Source organism: Gekko japonicus, unplaced genomic scaffold (genome assembly GCF_001447785.1).
Source record: "Gekko japonicus isolate JY-2015 unplaced genomic scaffold, Gekko_japonicus_V1.1 scaffold659, whole genome shotgun sequence".
Lineage (NCBI taxonomy): Eukaryota > Metazoa > Chordata > Lepidosauria > Squamata > Gekkonidae > Gekko > Gekko japonicus.
The window spans coordinates 340,764-363,672 of NW_015167556.1; the positions used below are offsets into that span (position 1 = coordinate 340,764).

The following is a 22,909-nucleotide window of genomic DNA, read 5'->3' on the forward strand; positions in this document are numbered from 1 at the left end:
AAATAAAACTTTAAATGGACCATTTTCTGTGTTCACAGCCACAGAAGCCAATCTCATGAACATGGTAATGATATTCACGCAGAAGATTTTTAGACAATCTGATACTCCTCTTCATAGCAACATCAAACCATCAATGACCCCAGGCCCTAGAGATGCCAGGCTTGCTGCTACCAGGGCCAGGGCCTTTTCGGTGGCGTCTCCTACCTGGTGGAATGAGCTCCCGGAGGAGATTAGGGCCCTGCGGGACTTGGTGCAGTTCCGCAGGTCCTGCAAGACGGAGCTCTTCCGCCAGGCTTTCAATTAGGAGCTACCCACCACCAGTGTTCCCTCTAAGCTGAGTTAGTGTGAGCTAGCTCACAGTTTTTTAGCCTCCGGCTCACAGATTTTTGTCTTAGCTCAGGAAGGAGGACTTCAGAGCAAACTAATTCATGCAGCAGCCAAATCTCTCGCTCACAACTTTAATGCCTGGAGCTCACCAAGTAGAATTTTTGCTCACAGGACTCCACAGTTTAGAGGGACCCTTGCCCACCACCACTACCATTACCGTCTACCACTACTGCCATCAACCGCATGGTGGTGGGTTGGCCCTTCGAGAGATCTTGGTAGGCCGAAGTATCGCTAAAGTGGGGCCCTAGTATTACATCTGTTTACACGCCACCTCAAACTGAATGAACAACGATTATCACTATGAGCACTTTATAGTATTAATTGCATTTAAGTGTATGTAATGTAGGACTGTTTTAATCTTGGCACATGGTGCCGTTAAATGTGAGCTGCCCTGAGCCTGTCCACGGGGAGGGCGGGATATAAATCCAATAAAATAAATAAATAAACCATCTTTCCCTTCTTTCTCTAAATCTCTTTTCACCAGTTCCAACAGAAATGTTTTCCCCCTTCTAACATCTTACCCCAAATCTTCAGTGCTGTCTTACTGCTTTCCCCTGAAGTGTTTTGAGCGCTTCACTTTTCACTGAAATCTCTGACTAGCCCCACCAAAAATATCCCTGGACTGCCACCAGCCTCAATTCCCATGTTTTAAGAAAGCCCATAAAATTATCCAATATTTCCTAACCTAAATTGCTGCGGTTTTGGCAAGCAATATAGCGAGCACATCCAATATTAGAGCTTGAAATTTTCATTGTGTTTTGGATTGAATCAACTAACACAAGAAAGCTTTAAAAACTGCCCCAAGACACAGAATGGCAAAACCTTTGTGTAAACATAGTGTGCTTTACAAACCTATATCTGGGTCAAGAGGAACCCTCCCCCTTCATGTTAATATAATGTGCACATCTTTGAACACTGGCTGCAGCACATAAAATTTTATGGAACTGCAAGGAATTGCACCACCAGCCCTGGCAGTTAGCCCTTCATTTCTAATCGAGACCTGATGCAACAGATCTTCCATATTTTATTTAATACAAGCAATGACAAGTAGATGTTATATGCAGGGCTGGGTTATGATGTGCTAAAGCCCTAGACTATATTTTATTAAGAGGCCCCCTATGAGACAGACAATACTTACAAGTTGTTCTCACAGAAAGGACACTGAAAATACATGAGAAGTTTGTTTCTGCATCTTCGCCTCTGAATAGATGCAAAGGAAAACAGTCTGCCCTTTTCATTTAGGAGGGCATATGTTGCTCCTTACCTAGCCTATCCCTAAATCTGGCTCTGGTTACATGTAAGTTCTGAATCTCGGGCACTGTTAATTCAGCATTCCAACATCCCCTACTAGGGTTGCCAGGTCTTACCTGCTGTTGGAGCAGGGGACTCCCGGCTTGTTCCTGGAGCGCGCACGCGCGCCACAACCACATCACCCAGAAGTGACGCGACCACACCGGGCACGCTGGGGGCGGGGCCATGACCATCCAAGGGAAAACCATCGAGTTTTCCCTTGGATGTCCGTGGCCCCGCCCCCAGCGTGCCCGGCGTGGTCACATCACTTTATTTATTTATTTATTTATTTAATTCCATTTATACCCCGCCCTCCCCGCGTACGGGCTCAGGGCGGCTTACAACCATAGGGCACAAAAGTGACATGCACGTCGGGTGCTTTGGAAGTGGGGTTCCCCCCGGGGCCCGATCCGCCGGCGGCGGGGAATGGGTCTCTGGGGCGGGGGTTTCCCCGCCCCCCGGGGAGACTTGGCAAGCCTATCCCCTACTCTGCAAATCATCCGAACATCAAACACTTTGGCAAGAACTTTCTAATTAAAACATGGGAAAGCCATGATTAAAAAAAAGTATTCTGGCCATATCATTTGTACGGTCTTGTGTTCTTAATTGAGCGTGCTTTGTGTTGATTACATGGAGAGCCCCCTGCAATATTCTGAAGAGAGAAGAATGGATTCTTATTGCCTCAACATGCCTTTGAGAAACGAGATGATTTTATCAAGTAGTTTACCAGCTTTAACTGCCGGATGGACACTTGTTCAAATCTGAATTTTGAATCAGACTGAGATAACAGCTTTCCAGCAAGATACTTGAAGTACAGATCCTTGTCTAATTATAGGCTCTGATCCAGAAACCTATTTCCGTGGATGCAAGATCTCTTCCCACAGAGCACAAGGTTCCCACCTGCCCCTTCTTGCTGCATCCCCAAAAGCTGCCCAAAAGGCTGTTCCCTGTCTCAAAAGAGCAGCGTATGGGGGAGGCATCTGGGATTGCAGCAGGGGGTTAGAAATTCGTGGTCTGCAGGTGGAAATCTTGGCGCCCAGAGAAACACTTCTCTCAGTCCAAGGCAAAGTCTCTAAAGGGGTTTTTAAAAGAGTCCTCCAGTAACATATGTAATGTTATTCTCCAAGCAACACTACTATGTTGTCAAGCTGTCCCTGTGCCACCAATTCAAATGCCGATTCCCTCAAATGAGGACAAGTAGAAATGAAGACCACATTCCAATGACTGTGTCCACACTGAATAAGTCTAAACTTTATTTTATTGTATTTATTTGGCACTAGGGTCACTAAAGACGCCTGCTCCTTGGGAGGAAAGCGATGGCGAACCTAAACAGCATGATAAAAAGTAGAGACATCACCCTGCCAACAAAAGTCCGCGTGGTCAAAGCAATGGTATTCCCAGTAGTCATGTATGGCTGCGAGAGTTGGACTATAAGGAAGGCCGAGCGCCAAAGAATAGATTCTTTTGGACTATGGTGCTGGAGAAGACTCTTGAGAGTCCCTTGGACTGCAAGAAGAACAAATCAGTCAATCCTAAAAGAAATCAACCGTGACTGTTCCCTGCAAGGCCAGATAATGAAACTGAAGCTCAAATACTTTGGCCACCCAATGAGAAGGGAGCACTCACTGGAGAAGACCCTGATGCTGGGAAAGATTGAAGGTCAAAGAAGACGGGGACGGCAAAGGATGAGATGGTTAGACAGTGTCATAGATGCAACGAACATGAAATTGAGCAAACTTCAGAGGACGGCGGAAGACTGGAAGGCCTGGCGGGAGCTGGTCCATGGAGTCGCGAAGAGTCGGACTCGACTGTGCGACTGAACAACAACAAAAGGGTCACTAAAAGAAGTGACATAAATCTACAACGAACAACATATAAAACGAAACCTCTGAAAGAACCAAATGTCTTGATTTTTAAAAAGTGATTAAGCAAAGCAATGTTTTTTAAAAAAGAATAAAAACCAGGTAGTAAAAGCTACAGAAGCTACCTGGTGGAAATTCATTGGGAGGAAGTGTCACAGCTGAAAATGCCTCGCTCCATGACAATTTCCCATTCTCTCTCGGATAAGGGAGATGTTTGTTCTAAGCGCTCAAATGTAAGAAAGTTAAAAGCTGTGCCAACATGGGGGCTCTAGACCTTGGACAGCCTGACAGTTTTAACATTTCAAATATATATTTCTGCAAACAAAAAAACAAGTCGGTCTGTGGATGGAGAGCCAAGTTTGCGTATTAATGAGATGTTTTGTTGGTGTTAGATTTGTTTATTATTTAAATGGGCAATGCTTCTCTTTGGGGATGGAAACAGGTCAATGGGTGATACTTTCAAACAAGCTATCAGTGACTAAAGAGAGCAGCCTTAGGGTTGCCAAGTGCTTTTTTAGCCACAGTGAGGGACTCCCGGCTGGTGGCTGGAGTGTGTACGCGCGCGCAAAGCGCGCACGCACCGCACGCACATCACCCGGAAGTGACGTGACGATGCTGGGCACGCTGGGGGCGGGGTCACGAACATCCTAGGGAAAACCATAGTGTTTTCCCTCGGATGACCGTGACCCCGCCCCCAGTATGCCCGGTGTGGTCGCATCACTTCCAGGTAACGTGCACATCGGGGTGGGGTTCCCCCTGGGGCCCGATCCACCGGCGGTGGGGAACGGGCATCTGGGGCGGGGGTTTCCCTGCCATCCAGGGGGACTTGGCAAGCCTAAGCAGCCTACTGAATGAAAAACATCTTGAACATGTGAAACTGCTTTATGCTGGGTCAGACTTTTGGTGTATCAAGGTAATTTCTGACTGGCAGCAGCACTCCAAGGACTTAGGCAGAGGTCTTCCACATCACCTATCTGATCCTTTTAACCAGAGATGCCACAGCTTGAACCTTCCTGTTGAAATTGTGCTTTTACAATGCCAAGACCATGGCCGTACAGCCCGAAAAATCTACAACAACTAGTGCCGTTATGCACCATGACTGCTAACTCTTTCCAATTCCCAGCTCTGTCTATCAACATATATAGATAGCACATGATGTATGCAACCTTTGCAGTTGCACCAAGCGGGCAAGGCACCAAGCAGTTAAAACACCCTGCTCTCTATATTCCTAATAATCTAATCATCCACTACCAATATCGAATAATAATTGAGTTATCCACCGCCGAAAGCCCATCGCCCCCCAACCTCAGAGGGGGAGGTGTGAGAGGATATTGGTCCCGTCAGCACAGGAGTGGGACAATTCTAGTAGGTCCCTGAAGGCCTTATCCACAGACCTCTCTCTCACCCTCCTTCAGCTTCTCCAGGTCTGCAACCCTAGCAATAAGGAAAGAAAGCCCATGCATCAAGCACACCCCCAAAATTTATTTATTTATTTATTTATTTTTGAATTTATACCCCGCCCTCCCCGAAGGCTCAGGGCGGCTCACAAGGGGCAAAAATGCCCAAGTTAAAACATTAAAACAGTACAGAAAATACAAAATACAACAATACAATTCACTAAAATTTGCTTTACGGTGCTCCAAAATTATTTAACTATAAAAGTACAAGATGGGATTCTAAAATTATTAACCAGCAACAGTAATAACAATAAACATAGCAGCAACAATATACGTCCATACAGTGTTGACCTCTGCCAGGCACGTCTCGCACCCCCAATAGTCCCTGCTCTGAGGATGGTCTATTTGCGGGACTAGTGAGGAGGGCGTAGATAGAATGATGGTGACAATAGTGACATAATTTCTGCCCATTGGGTAGATAATCATGTGTGTGCAAAACACCGGCTAGCCCCACTCCCTGCCAGCTTTCTACCTATTGAACGGGTATGGTTGTTTAAGGTGTTCCGGAGTCAAAATAGGGAGCTTACCTGCATCTGTGCAGATTTCCATGCAGGACACTGTGGAGTTATGATGTCCTTTTTCAGGAAACAGACTACAGGGATTCTCTCCTCGAAGTCCTTTGCTGAACTCCCAAGTTCAACTTTCATGTTAGAAGTCTCTGTTTGAAATCCTGGGAATTCAAGCCCAAGGATGCAAGAAATTGTGTGGCAGTAGGACTTTCCCTGCCTTGAGTGGGGATGGAAATGAACTGAAACACAAAGCAAACTGAATCACGAATTTTGCCTATTCGTTTTTCGCAAATGGAAGTTCATGATGGGTCTACCATCACAAACTTCCATAAAATTTTAAAGCCGTTCGTGGTGGTTCAAAGATAGAGCAGAAAGCAGGGGTTTAAAGGGAGCAGCCTTCTCCCCGCCTCTCAGCTGTTTCAGGCTTTCTTGTGCAGTCCCTTTAAACTTTAAGGGGCTGCACAAGAAAGCCCAAAACAGCTGAGCAGAGGGAACAGGCTGCTCCCTGCCACTCAGCTGTTTTTCGGTCTTTCTGCAAAGCTCATTTAAAGGGACTGTGGTCCCTTTCAATGGGGTTTGTGGGGTCACAAACCACGAACTGGTTTGGTTCGCCAATGGACCTCCTGGTTTGATTCCATTTGTGGTTCCAACACGAACTGAGATGAACCACATTTTTCCGGTTCATGCCCACCCCTAGCCTTGAGCAAAACAGGGGAATCCCAGCAGTTGTACCCATAAATATTTTCCAGAGAGCACATAACAAGGTCGACGTAACAGTCAAATGGCGGTGGCATAACTGTATGAGCCCCAGGGTGGCCGTCAGCACTACACAGTAAACAAGCTGCTTGAAATCAGCCCCGTGGACAATGCCGGGATCAACACAGAGATAATGAAATGCTAATGTCTGCGAATAGCGAGAGCAGCATCTTGCATTCTCCCAAGTCAGAAGTAAAAACGGTAACTGTAAGAAACAAACAGAGCCAATTTCATAAAAGGCAGAGCTGTCGTTGCGGTAGGGAGAGCAGAAGGCAGCAGCCACAGCACAGCAGGCCTGCCAGCCCTGCCAACGCACACGTTCTAAAGTTTTGCTTCAAAAAAAAAGAAAAGGCTTGTAGAGTGGGATATCAGAAGTAAAGCCAAAAGAGCTCTCTGCTAGAATATAGCTGCCAAGCAAAACCACTCTTTGTCAATATTTGTCAAACAAATGGAGCCTCCACAGTAAACACCCCCACTTCTGTGTAATTTGCTGCTTCAGCTTTGAGATCCACAAAAAAAGCCACACGGCGTATTTGCAATAGATAGATCTAGTCTCATGCAGTTCTGGGAAGGTGACCGCTTCAGAACTCCTATAAAACCCTGACCCCTCTGGGGCCAGTGACAAAAGACACTCCGAGACTCTCCTGCACTTTGCAGCTGGCCTGGAGAAGCGCGAACAAAAAGAAAAGATTTTCCTTCTCTGCTTGGAACATTTTTTCCCCCAAACACAAAACCAACAAAATAAATAAATAAAGCAAGCAGTCCCCATGCTGTTGACGAACATGCAACTTTTCATCCAAGAACATTCTGGGAAACAACCCCGGAGGCGTAGCCCTCCAGCCAAAAAACCTGATTCAAGCCCTCAAACATTTGACGCTTCGAGCAGAATCCCCCAGATTACCATTCAGACCCTGCTTCCCATTTAAAAACCATTTCATGCTTTTAGCAGATTTAGCTGTTTCTGCTATGATGCTGCAATCCAAGGCAGCCAGAGAAAGTGCAGACTTAAATACATGTTTCTACCTTCAGGAAACATGTGTGATTTACCTCCAACTCCTTTGTAGGTTTGATGGCCAAGTTACATATGGGAATAAGAGAGTAACTTGCTCAAGGCCATCCAGTGACATTTTAGTTAGTGGGGCCACCGTGTCAGATGCTATAACAAACAGAGAAGTAAGTAGTGCAGCCCCTGCCAAGGGGGCTCAAACCTAATATCAACAAGAAAAAAGATATAGGGAAGGAACCAGTGATGCTGGCTTAATATACATTGGCACCAGGGGTCGTTTCGTAGAAAAAGAGCTAGGGGAACTCATTAGCATCACCGGAAGTGTGTCATAAGGCCACACCTCCTGACATCACCAGAAATGTGTCATAAGGCCACACACCCCGCCCCCAATGAGGGGCCCGGCGGTGGACCTGCAAGGCCAGCGGGAGTGCAAGGAAGAGCCCTGCAAAGGCCCTCCCTGGCCCCAGGCAAGCAGGGGTGGGGAGAGGCAGGGAGGAAGCAACTTACCCTCCCTCTTCTCCTGCCTCCTCCTGGCTGAATGAGGGCCGGAAGCGGGGCGGCTGGAAGCAGGGGGCGGGGCTTTGTCATGTGCCCCGCCCCCCGCACCTCACCCCGGCGGACGTCGTTCCCCCCCCTGTCCCCCCCCCCGAAATGACCTCTGATTGGCACATAATGAATAAGTGAGGCTGGGAGGAAGGCCTGTGTCAAAACAGGCAGTTTTGAGAAGACATTTAAAGCATGTTGGCTAAGATGGTGTCAGTTTCACAAATGCCTAACCCAGGGGTCATTTTGTAGAAAATGCATATGCCACACCCCCTGACATCACCGGAAGTGTGTCAGAAGGCAACACCCACCGCTCAGGCTCCACTGGACTGTTCTGGATTGCTAGCTATGGGGGAGGGGGAGACACACGCAGATCTGCCCTCACAGAGGAGGGAGAGCTTGTACCTGAATAAAACTTGGTCTTAAAGCTGCCACTGGACTGTTTTGGATTGCTACCTATGAGGGGGCTCTGCAACTTACTTGGCTGCTTCTTGCTCCTTGTGGCCCAGGGTGCTAGGAGCAGGGGGCGGGGCTTGTTGCATGTGCCCGCCCCCTGGGCTCTTTACTGCCGGAGCTCCGCTCCTGTGCGCTCCTGCAGGACATGACCCCTGCCTAACACACTTTGGGTTGGATCCAATGGAGCACTTTCATGGACAGAAGGAACACAACTTTCTTGCTTCCCCAACTTCCTCAGCACCCAAAAAGGCACTCCAAAACATTGTCCCTGGTAGTCCCCTATCCCATGAACTTTCCACTGGATCCAAGCCGGTTAAAGAGGAGGGACCTATTTGTTTTGTCAGTCCCACTGTTTAATTATGTGCGAATGAACAGGACAGGACTAGAACCCAGCCCAACCTTCCCACAGTGCCTCTGGAGGATTACGGGATGGCAACTGTCATTCTAAAAAGCTGAGACAGGGAAAGAATTCACACGGTTTGAATGAACACAATCCAGCTTGTACCCAAAGCAGTCAGTATAGAACCAAAATGTACAATGGCTTGTTCCCAACCACACATTCAAAAGACTTAAGGACATTTAAGCTTTCTTAAGACGGGGCAGCAATTTCCTGCAGCCCATCTCCCTGAAATTTTGTTCCAGAGGCCAGTGGGTTCTCAAAACACCATGAGGTCTCAGGTCTGCATTAGGAGTCTTTAATTGGCAGAAACTGCTGGTCCCTCCTAAGAATATTTAAATGCCCTTAAGTTTTTGGAATTTGAGGCTGGATACAAATCACTGCTTACCTATGTACAAAGAAGTTCCTCTAGGCCCGGGAAGCACTCTAGATGTAAAGGTTACTATCACAGTTTAAAAAACAATGGAGACAACACAAGAATTCAAGTCAGTAGGGCTATTCTCAATCTACCTGTAGATCAAACCTAGCCATTTAACCTAGCCCTTAACCCTAGCCATTTAGCTTCTTCAAGAGTAATTATCTGCAATTCAGAGGTAGCATGTAGCAAAAATCATTAATTTTTGTAAAACACTCTGCAATGCCTTGATTAAAGGCACTAGAGATGCCAAGTACATTATAAATTGTATTAAGGTATTAGCTAAAGGAGGTTTTAAAATAAATCCCTACCATATAATTCACTAGAAAGTTTGTTTTTAGTGTCAGACTTTTGGAAGGCAGTCAGAAAGGAGAATGATATAAGAATTGATTGATCTCATTACCTGAAGAATAAAGACTGGAAGAACAGGAAATGGACTGCTCAGTGCCTTACTACCAGCTAGATTCTCACAGTGGTACTTATTCAGTGATACCATTAGGGCAATTAGTCCAGAGGAGGGCAACCAGAATGGTGAGAGGGTTGGAATCCAAGTCTTATGAGGAAAGGCTGAAAGAGTTGGGCATGTTTAGCCTGGGAAAGAGAAGGCTTAGAGGGGACATGACTGCAGTCTTCAAATATTTGAAGGGCTGTCATGTAGAAGATGGAGCAGATCGATTCTCTCTTGCTCCGGATTGCAAGACTAGATCTAATGGGTGGAAATTACAAGGGAGTCGTTACCGGGTAAATATTAGGAGAAACATCCTAACTATAAGAGTGGTTGAGCAGTGGAACAGACTGCCCCGGGAGGTGGTGGATGCTCCTTCACTGGACGTTTTCAAGCTGAGGCTGGACGACCATCTTTCAGGTATGTTGTAGGGCTATCTCTCGGCTCTGCTTCTGCAGGGTGCAGGGGGTTGGACTAGATGACCTGCAAGGTCCCTTCCAACTCTAACATTCTATGATTCTAGGACTAGTTCAAATGATATTTCTCCACTTGAAATGTATAGAGAGAGGTTGTCCATCATGCAAACCTTTCCAATAGGGAGCAATTTAAACCCAGAAACTGGAATATCTTCCAGAGATCCTGCGTTGAGATAAATATAATTTTTATGCTCCACATCAGTTATTTTCCTCTCTATTGAGGGAAGAAGCACACAAGCCTGAGATCCACTTTCCCCCCCTCTCCACATGTAACTGAGGGGGGGAAATACTGTTGGATCACACCCAGAGGTCATTTCGTAGAAAAAGAGGTGCAGGAGCTCATTAGCATAACTTATTAGCATAACTTATTTGCATATGCCACACACCCCTGACATCACCGGAACTGTTTTGGATTGCTAGCTATTGGGGGGGGGGGTGCAAATCTGTCCTCACAGAGGAGGGAGAGCTTGTACCTGAATAAAACTTGGTCTTAAAGGTGCCACTGGACTGTTTTGGATCGCTAGCTATGGGGGGGGGGAACACACAGATCTGGTCTCACAGAGGAGGGAGAGCTTGTACCTGAAGGCGGGCCGGGGGGGGGCTCTGCAACTTACCTGGCTGCTTCTTGATCCTTGTGGCCTGACTGAAGTCTGCGGGGGGCGAGGCTTGGTGCATGTGCCACCCCGTGGGCTCCTGTGCGCTCCCGCAGGAAATGACCCCTGAGAGTCATACCACTCCCTTCAATTGTCTTTGATAGAGAAAAACTTCTTCATCAGAAAAAAGTCTCTATTGGAGGGGGAAAACTCTCTGTTTGAAGAAGTATTTCTCCCTTGGAAGAAACCTCATGCAAGGAAGTAGTAGGGTCCAACATATTGTTTCAACAGAGGGCGATTCTGCACTGGCTTTTTCCTCCATTGTTTTACCAAACCCACCTTGGAACAGAACAGCATGCTGCTTTAACTTTCTTTGATCATCAGATTTTATGGTACCCTTTACACTGCATGCCGCAGTGTTTTTTGGTACCTTTTGCATAGATTTATGGCCGTTCAGGGGTGAGTACAGTCAGTACAGCACTGCCTTGGGGTATCTGAATGTGGTTTTGAGCGGCACCTTTTCCTCAGTGTTGAGAAAATGTGGCGTGAGTGCCAGATGCGGAATCGCCCCCAGCCTAGGAAGCAACTGGCAGCTACACACTGTTGCAACAACTACTAGCAAGTGGTTTTTGCCAAGCACTACATGAGATATTACTGTTAATACACGTGGGCAGAGAAATCAGTGGTATTCAGTATGCTAATACCACTTCCTTAAACGTGCTAACACTGCATTTAAAAAATGACACAGGTCACCACAGAGAACACAGAAGTACATCATTTCCCCCTCTTTTCCCCTCTCCTTCTGTTCATCTATGACGCACAACAGTGACAAAACTTTTTTGTTCAGACATCACAGTTTCGGACGTGGGAAAGGGAAGGGCTGCACCACATACCTGCAATCTATCCATGATATCGTACCTCGGCCTTTCACCGCTTGGGCTACGTCAGACAATAACCTGAGAGAACTTTCAGCAGCAGCCGCTGGGAAGAAGAGAAAAAAGCCACAATAATAAGAACATAAGAACATAAGAGATGCCAATGTTGGATCAGGCCAAAGGCCCATCCCGTCCAACACTCTGTGTCACACAGTGGCCAGAAATACCAGGTGCCATCAGGAGGTCCACCAGTGGGGCCAGGACATTAGAAGCCCTCCCACTGTTGACCCCCCCAAGCACCAAGATGACAGAGAATCACTTGCCCCAGAGCCCCTATCTATACCTTGTGGCTAATAGCCAGTGATGGACCTCTGCTCCATATGCTTATCTAATTCCCTCTTGAAGCCGTATTGAATAATCATCAATATCAAGGCACACCTCAGCAGTTTAAGAGACTAAGAAACGTTTTACCTAGCATGTAGGATCACCCAAGAAGGGAAAAAACAATAGCCATGAACTGCTTAGCCTGTCCTTTCAGTCTTCTACTACGATAACAGTCATTACAGTAATTTCCAATGATTTGGGCACATCGGTGAGATCAGACTTTTTTTTTTCATGTAATGGGAGACTGTTTTCCTTGCCACAGGCTGTTTTTGGAAACCAACTCATCTTCAACAGTGGTTTTGTCTCCTGATATGGATGGGCTGTGGTTCAAAAAACAAAAACAAAACACAAGCCCAAAGCTACTTTAGAGCTAGTTATGTGGCTCTGGATCCCAGCCTGTTCCCCCCCCCCCCACTGTTTATTTTCAAATTTTGAAAAAATGAAACAAATACATATACATTTCAACAAATTGTTTACAGAAAATCTTCCAGCATTCTACTTCCAATCCTGATATATTCACCTTATTTGTCCCCTTTTGTATTTTGTAGCCATTTGTCCACTTTAAACCAGTATTTATTGTACTCTTTCTCACTTTTGTCTTGAATGGTAAACGTTAATTTTTCTAATTCGGCAACTTCCATTAATTTACATACAAATTCATCTTTCGTTGGTATATTTTCATTTTCCCAGTATTTCGCAAATAGAATTCTGGCCGCAACTAAAATATGCATAATTATATAAATTTCACATTTCTTGAGTTTCTCAGGTATTATATTTAACAAAAAAAATCTGGTTTCAGTTGTAAATCTATTCTTAAAATCTCTTCCAGGACTCTTTTTATAACATTCCAGTATTTCTTCACTTTTTTACAGAGCCACCATATGTGATAAAACATACCAGTATTTTGCTTGCACTTCCAACAATTTTTGGGAATATTTTTGTTAAATTTATTAAGTTTTTCCGGAGTGATATGCCACATATAAAACATCTTAATAACTATATTTTCTTTAAAGTTACTTGTTCTAACATATTCCTGGACCAAAATTTCTCCCATTCATCCAAATCTATGTTTCGTCCAATACATTGCGCCCATTTTATCATTTGAAGGCTGTTTTGACTTATTCTAGGGCAAGAAAAAAAAAAAGAAGCCCTTACATGTCCTCCAAATTAATGTAATAATGCAGACCGTGTACCCTCACATTGATACTCATGGCCAATGTTCCCTCTAAGCTGTGTAGTCTTGTGAGTAAAAATCCTACTTTGTGAGCAACTGGCATTAAAGATGTGAGCAAGTGATTTGGCTACTGCATCAATTAGTTTGCTCTGGAGCCATCCTTCCTGAGTGAAGACAAAAATGCGTGAGCCAGAGTCTAAAAAACTGTGAGCTAGCTCACACTAACTCAGCTTAGAGGGAACACTGCTCATGGCTAAATAAGCAGTCTTCTACCATTTAGGCCACTTTTGTGCTTTCCAAGAGAAATATGGACCTTCTTCCCAAGCTTTCCACCCTTCATTTCAATGATTATGGAGAATATCTATCATCTATCATCAGATGAACCACTGGGGTGGACTGGGGGCAAATTTCCACTTTGACTTAGAGGAATTTGTTCTGACAAATTTAAAAATCCAACTTAAAGAAATCATTTCCAGAAACTCTACAGGTTCATATGTAGATTTAAAATTCAAACTATATTACACACACACGCATACATTCAGAGAGAGAGAGCACGAGTGCTTATCATACCTAATCCCCCCCGTTTATGGATATTTGCATCCGGAGAATGCAGCCATGAAAATAGACAAGGCTGATCTATCTACAAACCTGAAAAAGCTCCAGGTTTACAGAACAGTCTGAAATCTTTGGGGGTGGGGGAAGAAGGAGGAGGAGGAGATTGGGTCAGTCACAGTTCTCTCACAGAACTCTCCCAGGCCCGCCTACCTCACAAGGTGCCTGTTGTGAGGAGAGGAAGGGAAGGTGATTGTAAGCCGCTCCGTAGGCTATAATGGAGCAGGAAAAAAAACATTTTTTTTTTGTTTGCACACCCTTATTATAATTTTTAGTATGATTTGTAAGATGCCTTGAGTCACAGTAAAAGTGGGATATAAATATTTGAATAAATAAGTAGTTTGGGCAGGTTGATAACATTTAAGCAACTTCCTGTTTGGTACGTTATGCAACATTCTGACAGTGATTGTTTCTCCTCTGTTATACTTGACCTGTAAATTTGTCATATTTCACTAAAAAAAAAAAGTAGACAGCAAGAGTCCCTCCCCCCGAATGCTAGTATGTTTTCTAAGGCTCAGTACAGGACGATGGTCTGAGGCCAGGTCCACCAATATAGTGGACTGGGGTGGGCAAACCTGTTCTCCGGAGGCCAGGTCTACCAATATGGTGGAAAGGAGTGGGTAGACCTGTTCTCCAGAGGCCAGGTCTACCAATATAGTGGAAAGGGGTGGGTAGACCTGTTCTCCAGAGGCCAGGTCTACTCCTATAGAGGAAAACATTTTCTGTAATGACATCTGACTTGATTCTGTTTTCTCTTATAATGTTTAAATTATTCTTAAAATATAGTTTAAATATAGTTTAAAAGAATTCATTATGAGATTTTTATAAGTTTATGGAAATAATCTTCTAAGAAACTAATTTACGTGATAGTCAAATGTAGACTCGATCACAACTTTAATGCTACTAGCTTTTTTCGCTCATGAGGTAGACTTTCTGCTCACAACACTGTGGAGCTTAGAGGGAACATTGCTTGTTACCACTAAATGGTATAAAGGGCTTATTAAAAATAGAGGATCTTATTGCAGAGACAAGATATGGATTGGAACTATATGGTTCCCCACCCCGCCCTACTAATTAAATGTAATTCAATCAGCAGAATCTAACTTTCCTGCCTCCTCCTACTGTACTCCCTAAAATTCAGCCCTCGAGATACAGAAGACACTCAGGCACAACTGGGGCATTGCCATGAAAAGAAAAAAATGATGATGCCATTTCACACACATACAACCTTCCACTGGTGGTGGTGGGGGGGGGGGTAATTGCTAGATCCAACCTATGACATTCTCCACCACAGGACTCCATATCTCCAATCACAGTTTTAAAAATCTAGAGAGAGAGAAAAGTGTTCCAAGCAGTCAGTAGCCATCTATTTAGCTTCTCCAGCAGAACCGTTCTTCTCTAAAGTGCAGAAAAACTAATAAAATTATTGGCATCTATCCACTGGGAGTTTTGTAGATTGACGGGAGTTCTGTCTGCAAGGCATGACTCCCCTCTGCAAAAAAAAATTATCCCCCAAATGTAGACAAGGAACCCACGAGAAAAACATCAGAAGGGAATCTGAGGTCTCCTGCAGTAACTGCTGAAAATATCCCATTTCTACGTGTGGAAAATCTTCTGTGGTCATCCAAGTCATTATTATGGTTCCTGACAAAGGAAGCCTTGACTCTTGAAAGCCCCTACTCTGAAAATCTTGTTTGTCTTTAACATGGTACTGGACTCAAATCCAGCAAGTCATTATTATAGTTACCACCATTAAATTCAGTTATGTCGTATGTATGAATATCTCATACAAATAAATCCTGACTAACAAAGTCACTTTGGCCTCCTTCTCATCCCTTCACTAGAAAGTTGACTACTTATTTTAAATTGGCAGATTCAGCTTGAATGTGGGGAATACATCCATGACTTCATGAAAAGAGAAGTTTAAGACTAAGAAATATTCATCTCAGCTATCACTCTCTCTTTGTACTACTTAGAGTTGCCAAGTGTTCTTACCTTGCCCGGCGGAGAAGCCTCGCCGGGCTACAGGAAGTGACGTGCCACGTCGCTCACGTTGGACTTCTTAAGCTGTTGAATAAAACTTAGTGAAAGGGGGGACAGACACAGCGGGTAGCAAGTTTTTTTCCAAAAACCTTTCTAAAATATGAATTAAGGTTAGAAACTCTTCTACGGCTTGCACTTGAAAACTTAACTGCAGAAAGATCTGGCAGAAACCAGGCACTCAGCTTCCCGTTATATCAATAACATAAATACTTGAACAGCAATTAATCACGTGGCCACTCAATTATAAGACTTTGTCAAGCTCTCCAAGAAAAGTTTGTCTGCCTTGCTGAAACTTGCATATCTGCATTTATACAATGCCTACTTCATAAATTGGGGGGTACAGGGCTCTTTTTGTAGAAAAAGCCCAGCAGGAACTCATTAGCATAATAGGCCACACCCAACAGCAGGAACTCATTAGCATATTGGGCCACACCCCTGACAGCACAGCTCATTAGCAGATTAGGCTGCACCCCCATGTTACCAGAAGTGTGGTCATCCAGCCACACCCACCTTTTGCGTGTTATTCTATTTACCTTGTTTGTTGTCAAAACCCAGGGCTTTTTTGTAGCAGGAACTCCTTTGCATGTTAGGCCACACACCCCTAATGTAGCCAATCCTAGTGAGTTTCTGCTGTTGGGTGTGGCCTATTATGCTAATGAGTTCCTGCTGGGCGTGGCCAACTTGGGAGCCAGCCGGAACTCTGTTCCTGTGCGTTTCCTGCCCAAAAATAGCCTGGGGGGGGCACCATTTTCCCACGTTCTACCTGGCTACAAGCAAACCCACCTTTTAAGAACTCTGAGCAGAGACATCCTCAGCACACAGACAGAGCAAGCAGAATTGATCCCCCCCCCTTTGTTCTTCTCCCAGCAACTTGCTGCTTGTCCTGAAAATCTCCGCTCAAGGTCAGGAAAGCCTCATTAACAAAATGCAATACAGTACCAAATTCTGCAGTGAGGAGGGGAAATCTCCTCACTTCCCTATCAGAATTTCATTTATGAGCGTACTCTGACCCTCAGAGAGGGTTATTGGCCAGTCACCTGGCACATAAGGAAGGGGACAACAGAGAGATATCCCCTTTGCCATTGATCTTTTCTGCAGGATCCAATCAAGAGCTCTCCTGAAGAATAACTAGAAGTTATATCCTTTACTTGTATTTAAGAGATACTAAAATGGTACTTATAAGTGAGGGACCCACAAGGACTTGGAGGGGGCATTTCATTTTCTCCCCCCACCCTAACTATCTATCCCTTCCCTGAAATGCTCCATAGCCTCCTCCCCTTCTCCGCCTCATTCTGCCTTCCCATCTTCAGCTTTATTTATTTATTTATTTCAATTTATATCCCACCTTGCCCAGTGCATTTATACCCCACCTTTCTCCCTAATGGGGACCCAAAACAGCTTACATCATTCTTTTCTCCTCCATTTTATCATTAGTGAGGTAGCTTAGGCTAAGAATGCGTAACTGGCCCAAAGTCACCCAGTGAGTTTCCATGGTAGAGTGTGATTCAAACCTGGGTCTCCCAGATCCTGGTCCAAAAGTCTTACCATTATACCACACTGGCATTCATAGGGTGGCTGCTGTTGAACAGCAGCAAGCAACCAGACTTGAGTGAGTCATAGAGATCACATGGTATCAAGTCACCCAGGATTGCTACTGGCCTGGGTCCTGATTACTTTGCCCTCAAAGGCCATAACTGCGCTGGAAAGGGCCCTACCCCATCCCCCTGTCTTTTATTGACAAAAACCAAGCCTTGAAGCCCAGCAATACTGCTGTGGTTACCTAGCAACAGCCCCTGAGAGAATTATTTTTTAAAAAAGTTACAGGCATTATTTCTTTTATGGGGGAAGGTTAACCCTCATTATTAATTTTTACATTTTAGATCTACCTGCAAATCTGTTTTTTTCTTCCCAGTCTGTAGAAAGACCTGTCTTGCCTAAGACTCCAGTCTCTGAATTTAAGTATTGACAGATTTGGCCATGTTGAGAATTAGATATATTCAGGGGTCATTTCCTGCAGGAGCGCACAGGAGCGGAGCTCCGGCAGTAAAGAGCCCAGGGGGCGGGCACATGCAACAAGCCCCACCCCCTGCTCCCAGCAGCCCGCAGTCAGAGCAAGAAGCAGCCAGGTAAGTTGCAGAGCCAACAGGACCAAAACAGTCCAGTAGCACCTTTAAGACCAAGTTTTATTCAGGTACAAGCTCTCCCTCCTCTGCAAGGACAGATCTGCACGTTTCCCCCCCCCCCCCAATACCTAGCAATCCAAAACAGTGCAGCGGGAGGTGGTGCCTTCTGACACACTTCCGATGATACCAGGGTGTGTGGCATATGCAAATAAGTTATGCTAATGAGTTATGCTAATGAGCTCCTGCCCCTCTTTTTCTACTAAATGACCCCTGGATATATTGATGGACACACAGGGCAGTTCAGGGCTTCTATGATGGCCACTTGGTACTTAAATCTGATTATTTCATATGACCATGTGGGGGCCCAACAATCCATGAGAGACTCTAGCATGCATGAACAAGCAATGAAACTTAACCGATGCCTAGGAAAGAGCCAACACTTAAGCCACGCCCAACTGCTTTCACAATGGAATGACATTTTGCTTCTGACATTGGTATGCTGTAAACTTCATTATCTGGGTTATTTTGTAACACCCAGTATACTGAATTTATAAAGTTTCTCAGTTACTTTCCGCCCAAATAGCCAAAGGTGACAGAGTGTAAAAAAAAATCACTCAATCCTAAAAGAAATCAACCCTGACTGTTCCCTGGAAGGCCAGATACTGAAGCCGAAGCTCAAATACTTTGGCCCCCAAGTGAGAAGGGAGCCCTCACTGGAGAAGACCCTGATGCTGGGAAAGATTGAAGGTCAAAGAAGACGGGGACGGCAAAGGATGATATGGTTAGACAGTGTTATCGAGGCAACGGACATGAAATTAAGCAAACTCCAGAGCACGACAGAAGACAGGAGGGCCTGGCGCGATGTGGCCCATGGGGTTGCAAAGAGTCGGACTCGACTATGCGACTGAACAACAACAAACCACGCTCATAGGCAGCAGCCTTAAAAGCTTTAGAAAATAAAAGGGTCTCATCAAAAGAGATGGGAACCATTCAAAGGAGGGGACGCTCCAGGGGTCTTTGTACACCCACGCACCAGCTAACATGTAAAATGCCACCCAACATTCATTAAAGGGACAGGAGGAAAATATATTGCTACAGAAACCGATGACACCTGGAAATATACACTCCATTAGTGCCCCAGAGGGAACTTCTAAGGGTTGCTTCCAAGCACCTTTCACTGAATATTCAGAAGCCTTTCCATTTGAAGGAGCCGTTTGATACATTTTATGGCCAAGTGCTGCTGATAATTATTTTTATTATTACTGTTTTAGCTGTCCTGCTTGTTCTATTTTATATGTACCAATGTGATGAAACCAGTGTTCCCTCTAAGCTGAGTTGGTGTGAGGTAGCTCAGTTTGTTAGCCTCCGGCTCATACATTTTTTTGTCTTAGCTCAGGAAGGAACGGCTCCAGAGGAGACTAATTTATGCAGCAGCCAAATCTCTGGCTCACAGCTTTAATGCCAGTAGCTCACAAAGTAGAATTTTTGCTCACAAGACTCCACAGCTTAGAGGGAGCACTGGAAGAAACATACAAAAGTGGGCCTCAGTGAGGACAGGCAGCTAGAAGCTTCCAAGATTTCACAGAACTCTTCCCTTTAACCTAGTATAACCAACCTGGTTTACTGTAAAAAACCTTACTCGAAAGTAAAATGTTAATCTTCAAAAGAATATCCTCCTCTAATCACTCCAACTCATTTTATGGCCTCGAAAGGGATCCCTTCACAATAAATAACAAGGACTGCTTATTGATTAATTCAGGAATGCAAAAAAATCTAGCATCTCTTGTCCGGTTCTCCTTCCTCATCTGAGAGCTGAAGGGGAAAGGGGAGGGGGAACCAAGTCAGTGTTAAGGACACCCATCTGATTCAGTTTCCAAGATAATTCACAGCTTATACATCTCTGGCCAAGTAAATATCAGAGCTATGATACATTAGGCATAAATTAGCCATTATGCACACAGTGCCCTAAATGGGTAAAGTCCTTGCCAATAATCTTGCTAGGAGCAGCTCACAATCCACTGCAGACAATGAAAAAGCAGAAGGAAAGGAAAATGTACTGTTGAAAGAGGAATGGGGGCAGGGAGGAAACCTGTACAGGAAGAAGAAGAAGAAGAGATTGGATTTATACCCCACCCTTCACTACCCAAAGGTGTCTCAGAGCGGCTTACCCCTTCCCCTCCCCAAAACAGACACCCTGTGAGGTAGGTGGGGCTGAGACAGCTCTGACAGGAACTGCTCTTTTTCAAGAACAGCTCTTATCAGAACTACTGCTTGCCCAAGGTCATTCAGCCAGGTGCAAGTGGAGGAGTGGGGAATCAAACCCGGTTCTCCCAGATTAGAGTCCGCGCTTCTATAGCCAGAGAAAATTAAGGACACCAATCTGATTCAATTCCCAAGCAAGAAAATGGATGGCTAGCAGACAAGAAGTTAAAATGGGAATTCCAAGGGTAGGTGAAGCATAAAGAGGTAGCAAAAGCAGAAAGAGAAAAAACACAAGTATGGCCCCGGTCACACGGGCCGGATATCGCGGGGGGGGAGGCGGAGCGAACTACCGCACGGCAGCCAGATCAAACGTCCCGCCCGATGTCCCGCCAACATCCCGTGGTTGGGGGGAGGTGCCGATCATACCTCACTCCTGCGGCACGGCAAAGAAGCGGCGTTGCGGGGGTTGTGTTGGTTTTTTTAACTCAAGTGTTTGCATGCGCCGTTGGGTGTTTGTGTGCACCCGTGGAGACTTGACCCGAAAAAAAATTTTTTCGCAACGGGACATGGGCGGGCGCCGGATGCCACGAGCTAACACCGGAAACGTGATCTGACACCCGCCCTTGCCCCGCGGTTTCCGGAAACTAGTACCTCGGAGGTACTGGTTTTTATAGCGCATCTTCGGAGTGAAGCCTCGGGAGCTCTACGCTTCCCAGATGTGGCGGTGAGATCGCGCCCAGAAAATCCACCTATCTTCCGTCTCTCTAGCGTGCCTAATGCTCCATGTGACCGGGGCCTAAATAAAGGGAAGGGTGCTATCAAACTCTGGTGCTCTAAGTGAGGGCATGGGCATGTTCTCAAACAACCGATGGAGATGCAGGAACTTCTCTCTGCCTTGCTCACTGATGGCTGACACTTAATCTATGTAGAAAGGAAAATGGGGAGCAAACAACTATTGCTGTGAATGTCTTCAGTGCGTTAGAGAATAGAGGGAAGAAGTGTGATGGGAAGAGTGCCTAAAGGCAAAAGTGTTGCAATGATGACTTGTGTGATATTTAGCAGAAAGTTCCCCAGATCTGTGTCTCCAACAGTGCTTCTTGTTATATGTCTGTTCTTTTAAAACAGAAGTACTATATTGTCATATGTTACAGCGTAGGCAGTACTTTGAATCAAAGGCTTTAGCATACTCAATGAAGCAGAAGTAGATGTTTTTCTGATACTCTCTTGCTTTCTCCATAATCCAGCGGATGTTGGCAATTTGATCTCTAGTTCCTCTACCTCTTGATTGTGTGGATCACAACCAACTATGGCAAGTCCTTAAAGAGATGGGAGTACCAGACCACCTCACCTGTCTCTTGAGAAACCTGTATAAGGGCCAAGAAGCGATATTTAGAACCGGATATGGAACAACTGATTGGTTTAGCATAGGAAAACGAGTACGACAAGGATGTATATTGTCGCCTTGCTTATTTAATATATATGCAGAGTACATCATGCGAAATGCTGGCCTAGATGAATCACAAGCGGGAATTAAGATTGCTGGGGAAAAGATCAACAACCTCAGATATGCAGACGATACCACTCTGATGGCAGAAAGTGAAGAGGACCTAAAGAGCCTCTTGCTCAGAGTAAAAGAGGAAAGCGCAAAAGTGGGCTTGAAGCTCAACATCAAGAAAACTAAGATCATGGCATCCGACCCCATCACTCCTTGGCAAATAGAAGGGGAAGTCGTGGAAGCAGTGACAGACTTCACGTTCCTGGGATCACTGCAGACGGTGACTGCAGCCATGAAATTAAAAGACGCCTGCTCCTTGGGAGGAAAGCAATGGCAAACCTAGACAGCATAATAAAAAGTAGAGACACCACCCTGCCAACAAAAGTCTATATGGTCAAAGCAACAGTATTCCCAGTAGTACTGTATGGCTGCGAGAAGACCCTGATGCTGGGAAAGACTGAAGGTCAAAGAAGAAGGGGACGGCAAAGGATGAGATGGTTAGACAGTGTTATCGAGGCAACGGACATGGAATTAAGCAAACTTCGGAGCACAACAGAAGACTGGAGGGCCTGGCGTGATGTGGTCCATGGGGTTGTGAAGAATCGGACTTGACTGTGTGACTGAACAACAAAAAGTACTTTGAATCAGGTTTAAGGAAGCAGCAAGGGATATCTACTGTTGGAAATTACATCCAAAGTTTATCTGCATAATACTGATCATCCCAAGCTCTAAAACTGTACACCAGACAGCTGATAACTAGATAAACTTGTTGGGGGGTGGGGGACTTGTCATTGTTTTAATTACCATTCTGCATCATCTGTTTTATTTTTAGATTAACAATGGTGCAATTGTTTGAAAAAGAGGGAAACTCACCAGATTTGGAATATAGCACCAGGACGTTATTCCTGGTTCTCAGGAGCTTCTTGAAGTCCTTCTGATCATTAATTTTTTCCATCAGTGGAGACATCTTTGCTGTTAATAGGAATGCTGGGAAGGTGATCTGTTAAAAAAAAACATTTACAATGAAAATATCAGTTGTTATCTAGTCAGTCAAGAACTCTGACATTAGCACACTTTTTTCTTTCAACAGAGGGAAATTATTTTCTACTCCAGAAGGTGGGACTTAAATGTTAGGGGATTCCTTCCCTTAGGATTCTTATATAACTGTAAAGTTGTGGAATATTCTGAGGCAAAACAGAGATTGCTGTTCAGGCAAGGGAGGGAAGTCATCTTTGTCTTCCGATGCATGAATCAAACTAACCAGCTTAGAGGATGAGAAGGTGAAAGAACTGAGAAACTCCAGGGAAACAATTCAGATCTACAAGAGACATCCAAATGTCAGTTTGCGGCCTTGGTGCTAAGGCAGATTGATTTAAAGTCAAGGAAAAAACTGATTTTAAACAAAATTC

The 22,909-nt window shown here is 44.9% G+C and overlaps 1 protein-coding gene across 1 annotated transcript in view; it reads right to left on the minus strand.

Moving 5' to 3' along the window:
* PDIA5 (protein disulfide isomerase family A member 5) overlaps window positions 1-22,909 on the minus strand; it is a 234,989-nt gene that overhangs the window by 212,018 nt on the left and 62 nt on the right. The window contains exons 2-3 of the mRNA XM_015413730.1: window positions 22,374-22,500; window positions 11,486-11,573 (exon numbers count right to left, since the gene is read on the minus strand). Of these exons, the coding sequence (XP_015269216.1) occupies window positions 11,486-11,573; window positions 22,374-22,500 (215 nt within the window). The remainder of the gene's footprint in view (window positions 1-11,485; window positions 11,574-22,373; window positions 22,501-22,909) is intronic.